The 6,000-nt window shown below is 41.8% G+C and overlaps 1 protein-coding gene across 2 annotated transcripts in view; it reads left to right on the plus strand.

Annotated features, from left to right (window-relative positions):
- DTD1 (D-aminoacyl-tRNA deacylase 1) overlaps window positions 1-5,769 on the plus strand; it is a 111,909-nt gene extending 106,140 nt beyond the window's left edge. For both annotated transcript variants that reach the window (XM_057530037.1, XM_057530036.1), the window contains one exon: window positions 5,195-5,769. In XM_057530037.1, coding sequence (XP_057386020.1) covers window positions 5,195-5,236 — 42 coding nt within the window. In that variant the 3' untranslated portion in view covers window positions 5,237-5,769. The remainder of the gene's footprint in view (window positions 1-5,194) is intronic.
- The last annotated feature ends 231 nt before the right edge of the window (window positions 5,770-6,000 follow it).

A 6,000-nucleotide genomic window follows, 5' to 3' on the forward strand; every position in this document is an offset into this window, starting at 1 on the left:
CTCAGATGTCAGCCCTCGAAACCAAGCAAGGAAAGCGTTTTGGAAGCTGCCGTCTGTTTGCTTTTCCAACTTGACCTTTGTCTGTATAGTGAGACATGTCCTGGCCGAGCACGTTTCTTCCTGATGAGCTAGAGCAGGGGTGTGTGTGTGTGTGCGTGTGTGTGTGTGTGTGCGCGCGCTCTGTAGAAGGCTATTCCATCACTTTTCACTGTTTTTTTCCCTGTAGAAGGTGGGATCTTTTATTCCCAGAGCTTCACTTTGCTTCCCTGTGTCAACATTCATACCACTTTTCCAGTCCCTGTGTATTTCATGGTATAAAACACACTATGCCTCTGAGGTAGTGTTTTTATTTTTTTTAACTTTAAACAACCTTTTCTCAGTGGCTGCCCTAGAGTTTGCAGTATACATTTTTTTTCCTTCTTTCATAGGCATAAGCTAATACTGAAATCCCCAAAACACTTACGGTGTTACTTCATGATATTGAAGGAACATACAATAAGATTCTCAAAGACCACAGTGGCAAAATATTATTTAATCCAAATTCACTGTTATATGGGCCTATGCTTTTTAAAATCCATGATGTTTATATTTACTAAGATCTGGAATATTTGAAAAATAATGTGAGGATAATTGGAATTTTTTACAGAATTCTAGGATGCCCAACAATGCCTGGATAGCATATGCAATTAATGGAAAACAATAATCTATCTTATGTGACATATCAATCAAAGAGAAATGATACCTTCCATTGTGAGGTCAATGAGTTATTCACAATTGTGGCATTTATAGGATATAACAGAGTTTGCGGTATACATTTTTAACAAATCTGAGCCCACCTGCAAACAGCCTGGCCTCCTCACCTGTGCAGGTGCCTCATGGCAGCATCTCCCAGTGTTCCCTCCCTCGTGTTCCTCGTGACCTCGTGTCACTCACGTCACTTCCATGTGCTCCACAACCCAATGCATTGTTACTGTTATCATTTCATAAGTAGTTTTTTAGATGAACTAAGAATAAGAAAAAGAACAGATCTTATTTTACCTTAATTTCATCTCTGATGCCGTCCCTTTCGTTACGTCAGTCCAAGTTTTGGAGCCGTATTGTGTTCCTTCTGCCTGAAGAACTTCTTTGAGCGTTTCTTGCAGGTCAGAGAGAGTCTTTGTTTCTCCTTCACTTTTGAGGGATAGTTTTGCTGGTATAGAATTCTGGTTTGGTGGTTTTTTTGGTTGAACACTTTAAATATTTTATTCCACTCTCCCCTTGCTGGCATAGTTTCTTCTGAGACGTCCTCTGTAATCCGCAGCCATGTGCCCCCTCCTCCCACTCCGCCCTCAGCTTCTTTCAAGATTTTCTCTTTGTTTTTTTGCAGTTTGCATAGGATTTGCCTAGGTGTGCTTGCTGGTTGGTGTTCTCTGCTTCATGGATCTGTGATTCAGTGTCTCCTGTCATTAAGTTTGGGCCGTTCTTGGCCATTGTTACTTCTCTGTTCTCTCTGCCTTCTCCTTCTGGTGTGTGTATGTTACCCCTTTTGCAACTGCCCCACAGTCTTGGATGGTCTGTTCCTTTTTCCATTCCTTCCTCTCTTTGCAGTTTGGTTTGGGAAGTTTATAATGACCTGTCTTCAGGCCCACTGATTCCTCCCTTGGCTGATGAGCCTGTCGAAAGCACTCTGCATTTCCTTTTGATTCTCTCTGGAGCTTCCATTGTTTCCGCTTGCATAGCCCATCTGTTCTCGCACGTTGTCTACTTTTCCCAGTAGAGCCCTTAACATATTAATCATAGTTATTCTTCCTTGTCTGATAATTCCAGCGTCTGTGTTAAACATCTAAGTCTCATTCTGATGATTGCTTTGGGTTTTCTGAGCTTCTGGAATCTATAAATGTATGTCTTTCAATACATTTGGGGAATTTTAAGCAGTATTTCTTCCTACGTTATATTTTGCCCTGTTTTCCCTCGTCTTACTGGGAGGAGATTACTGTTCCCAACCCATAAGTGTTGTTCTGGCCTTTGTTATACAGGATGTTGTTCTGCTTGCTCGCTGGTACGGAGCAGGCATATTATGTCACTTTCCTGGCAGGGGGGGTTGGATTTACTTCATGCCCAGGCTTGCTCCTCAGTTGCCTTATTTATTAGAAATAAATTGGCAAGAATCTGGCCATAATAATTGATTCTGTTTACTGCTCAAGTGCAGAGCTAAGCTTGGTGATAACCTAGAGTGTGCTAATAGAGTAGGCGCTACCTGTATGCGGATATTTAAATGTAGATGAATTAAAATTAAATAAAGTGTAATTTCCTTAGTCACAGTGGCCACATCTCAAGTGCCCAGTAGCCACATAGGCTGGTGGCTGCCATGTGGCACAGAGCTGATCCAGGACAGTCAGTCACTGCAGAAAGTTTGCTTGGGCGGCACCAGCCTAGACGGATCCAAGTAAGGTTTGAGACTGTCATCTGAACCACTGTTAAGTTCGGTAAGACAGACATGGTGAAATATATACAAATATACGTTACAAATTCTACATGGGGTAGAATTTAATCCAAAAAACAAAAACTTAACTGCTGTCAGAGTTTGTTCCTTCCACAATCAGGTGACATCTGTTGGTTTTTTTTTTGTTTTTTGTTTTTCCTGCTTGCTTTATTAGTTCACACCAAGCTTTCCTTTCTCAGTTAAAAATGGCATCCCTGTCCCCATGTTCTCACCGCCAAGTCAGGACCCGCATGCAGCACTCACGCGCCAGAGGAGTGTCTGCTCTGACAGTTCAGCGGAGGCCTCACTGGGTTTCCTAACATGCTACAAGGGCTGCGTGAGTCCTTCATTGATAACATCGAATTCCCAGCAACTCATGTTTTTCCGTGGAACAGCCTGCCTTTTCTGTGTAACTGAGCTCATATTAGATTCCCACCTGTGACTGGAAGTAAATAAATCAATAAAACTTGGGCTGGGTTCTTTTGACCGTGGTTTGGAGAGCCGGTCTGTGGTGTGTGCGTATCCTGACTAGCACTCATGTCTTCTGGTTGCTCGAATGGCCTGAAGCCAGAAACAGATCAGCTGGAAGTCAGCATCTTTGAGAGATTCTGTGTTTAAACAAGCTGTTGAGGGATCCCTTGCTCCTGATCCTAGTCTATTCCCTGCTGCCCCCAACGGTTGAATGCAGTGAAAGAGAACCACCCCAGCAGCTTCTTTCATAAGGCCATGAAATGGTGGTGCCAGGCTATTAGACACTTCTTAATGTGTTTGTAACATTTTCTCTAAGCAGGTGATTCTATGTCTCTCTAATTTTACAAAGTTAGAGACATACTGTCTGCATAATGGTACCTGCTTTTGTCATAGAACAGACTATCATGGACATCTTCTCGATCGTTCATTCTTCTGTAGTAAACCTTACCATCTCCATCTGCACAGCAAACATTTGAAGCATAAGTTTACTACCGCAGTTCATTAAAACATGTAGAGTATTTAACTGGTGCAAATGTAAAAGAAAAATGTATTCAAGCAGGATCCCAAAGCTCATTTTAAGTTCAAAAGCAAAGGTTTTAATCTGTGCCAAGAAGATAGAGTTCCCCAAAGGTGGAATGTGGGAACTCATTTCAGGATTGTGGTTACTAGTATTGCAGGGGAGGAAAGAGGTATTAAAAGGCCCCAGGTTCTTAAGTTTCGGTTAACATCTTGATTAAAATATAGGAGCAAGTGGGTTGCTTTTCTTGACTTTAAAACGGGAGTATTACGGTCTCCAGGAATTAGGTTGTGTATTCCCCTTGTGGTTTTTCAGATATCTCCTAGGAAGTAGTGTTGTACTTTGGCAGCCGTGGTTCAGAGCACGAGGGTAGGCCTGGGGGAAATTTTGATCCCTTGTGTGGGTCCAGATAGACCTGAAGAACATGGACAAGCTGCAGTTCCAACCAGCCTTTCCCGTGTGGGCCTGTGAGCCTCGGTGTCAAGCTGGGCTCAAGAATGGAAGGCTGGTCATTCCATGGAGGTGTCTGCGCATAACGTGACCCTTTCTTGAGAACGTGACCTGTGTTGAGTACATCTGGAAGCATGTTCACAGATGTGGCATCACCACGTGCAAATGACTGTAATCTTTTGAGTTTACTGGAGTTCATCCAATTAGAATTTAGGTCTGAGGGAATGGAAACTGCTGTGTGAAGTGTGGGATTTAGTTAAACTTGGATGACAAACGCCTGCCACACAAATCTTGGCACAACCAGCTGGCTTTTGTTGTGGGTTCAGAATCGCAAAAGGAAACGCAGGACGCTTGGACATTTTATACCGAAGAACCTACCCTCCTTTGAGCAGTATTAAAGATATTCCAAGAACAAGCATTTAGTTTGTACACTGTCCCTATGCTTTCTTTAGGCTCCCCACCCCTCTGCCTCCCTCATTGTTAAAAGGATGTGGAAATGAGACTTTTGTATTTTTTTCAAGGGATTTGTCCATCTTATCCATGTCTAATTTGTGGGCATAAAGTTGTGATATACCCTTTTTATTCTTCTAATGTGTGTAAAATCTGTATTGACGTTGTCTCTTTGATTCCTGATGTTCCTAACTTGTTTTTTCTCTTTTTTCTTGGTAAGTCTGACAAGAAGTGTATCGATTTTATTGACCTTTTCATTTATTTTCTCTTTTGTTTTTCTGTTTGAAACTTCATTCCTTCCTGCTCTTGTTATTCCCCTCCTCCTGCTTGTTTTGGGTTTACTTTGCTTTTATTCTTTTAATTCCTTAAGGTGGAAACTCAGATTATTGACTTAAAAGCTTTCTTATTTTCTAATGTATGCATTGAAAGCTATGAATTTTCCTCTAAACACTGCTATAGGCGAATGTCACAAATTTTGATTGTTGTATTTCAATTTTCATTCACCTTAAAATATTTTCTAATTTTCCATGTGACTTCTTTTTGATGCAGAGTCCATTTAGAAGTGTGTTGTTTAATTCCCAGATATTTGGTTGGTGGCTTTTTGAGCTCTAAAGGTGAAGTTCTAATAAATTGGCGTCTCTTTGGTGAGAAGGTATTTGGATTTATACATGACAACACAGCAGATTTTTCACAGTAAAGTGAAACACTGTCATTCTCTTGTCATTGTAAGAACTTGAAAGGATATCTCCAGCTATTTTGTTATGCTTGGTCATGTATTTTAATATGAATTGAAGGCAAATTTTGGGACTCTTCTGAGTAATGTGTCTTATCTTTGTTCTTTTTAGTGCATTATCACTGGGCAGAACTGGATCCTGAAAAACTCATGAAAGATGCTAGGCACCTACTACTTTAAGGATTTGGAACTGAATCCTGAAAAGGAAGATGGAAATAAGAAACTGGGAACCTGAATAGCCCTGAAAAAACAAAAACAAAACAAAATGAACCCACCAAAGTAGCGTTACCGTGTTCTGTTGCTGCTGTGATTTAGTAGAGGAGGGGGTGCTGCCAGTGTGGGGAAGGCGCCCCGTGCACAGGGCAGGCAAGGAATACACCCAAGCGTCCCCCTCAGAACGGCTGTGTTGGTCCCTCTGATGTCTCAGCTTGCTCTCGGAACAGGCTGGCCCAACATCACTTGTCATCGAGTCCCCCTTTCACACTGTGGTGTATTTCCGCGTTTCCATGGTGGGTCCCAAATGCATTCCTGCTGTCTGTGTTTTTCCCATCACTGGCTAAGCCAGGGCTCCTGTTAGGGTGTAAAGAGAATAGTCATCAATGATAATGTATTATGTGAGACCTTTGCATCTTGTAAATTTTATCTGTTTTTTCTAAACAGAAATAAACTCCAAAGCTCAACAGACTACTTTATTCTTAAACAAATCCTGCTATGTTTCTTTTTAAGGATTTCATCTGTAGAGATACAATGTGTCTGACCCTTCTCTGTATGTATGTACTTCTTTCCAAATAATTCTTATGCAAGAGGCCTTCCCTGAGTGGTGCACACAGGCCCCTGGTTCTATGGTGAGAGCCTGTCTGTGGCGGTGTATAGCTGATGCCCTTTTCCTTGGACACAAGACAGCAGGAACGGGGAGCG

This window comes from Balaenoptera acutorostrata, chromosome 15 (genome assembly GCF_949987535.1).
Source record: "Balaenoptera acutorostrata chromosome 15, mBalAcu1.1, whole genome shotgun sequence".
Taxonomy (NCBI): Eukaryota; Metazoa; Chordata; class Mammalia; order Artiodactyla; family Balaenopteridae; genus Balaenoptera; species Balaenoptera acutorostrata.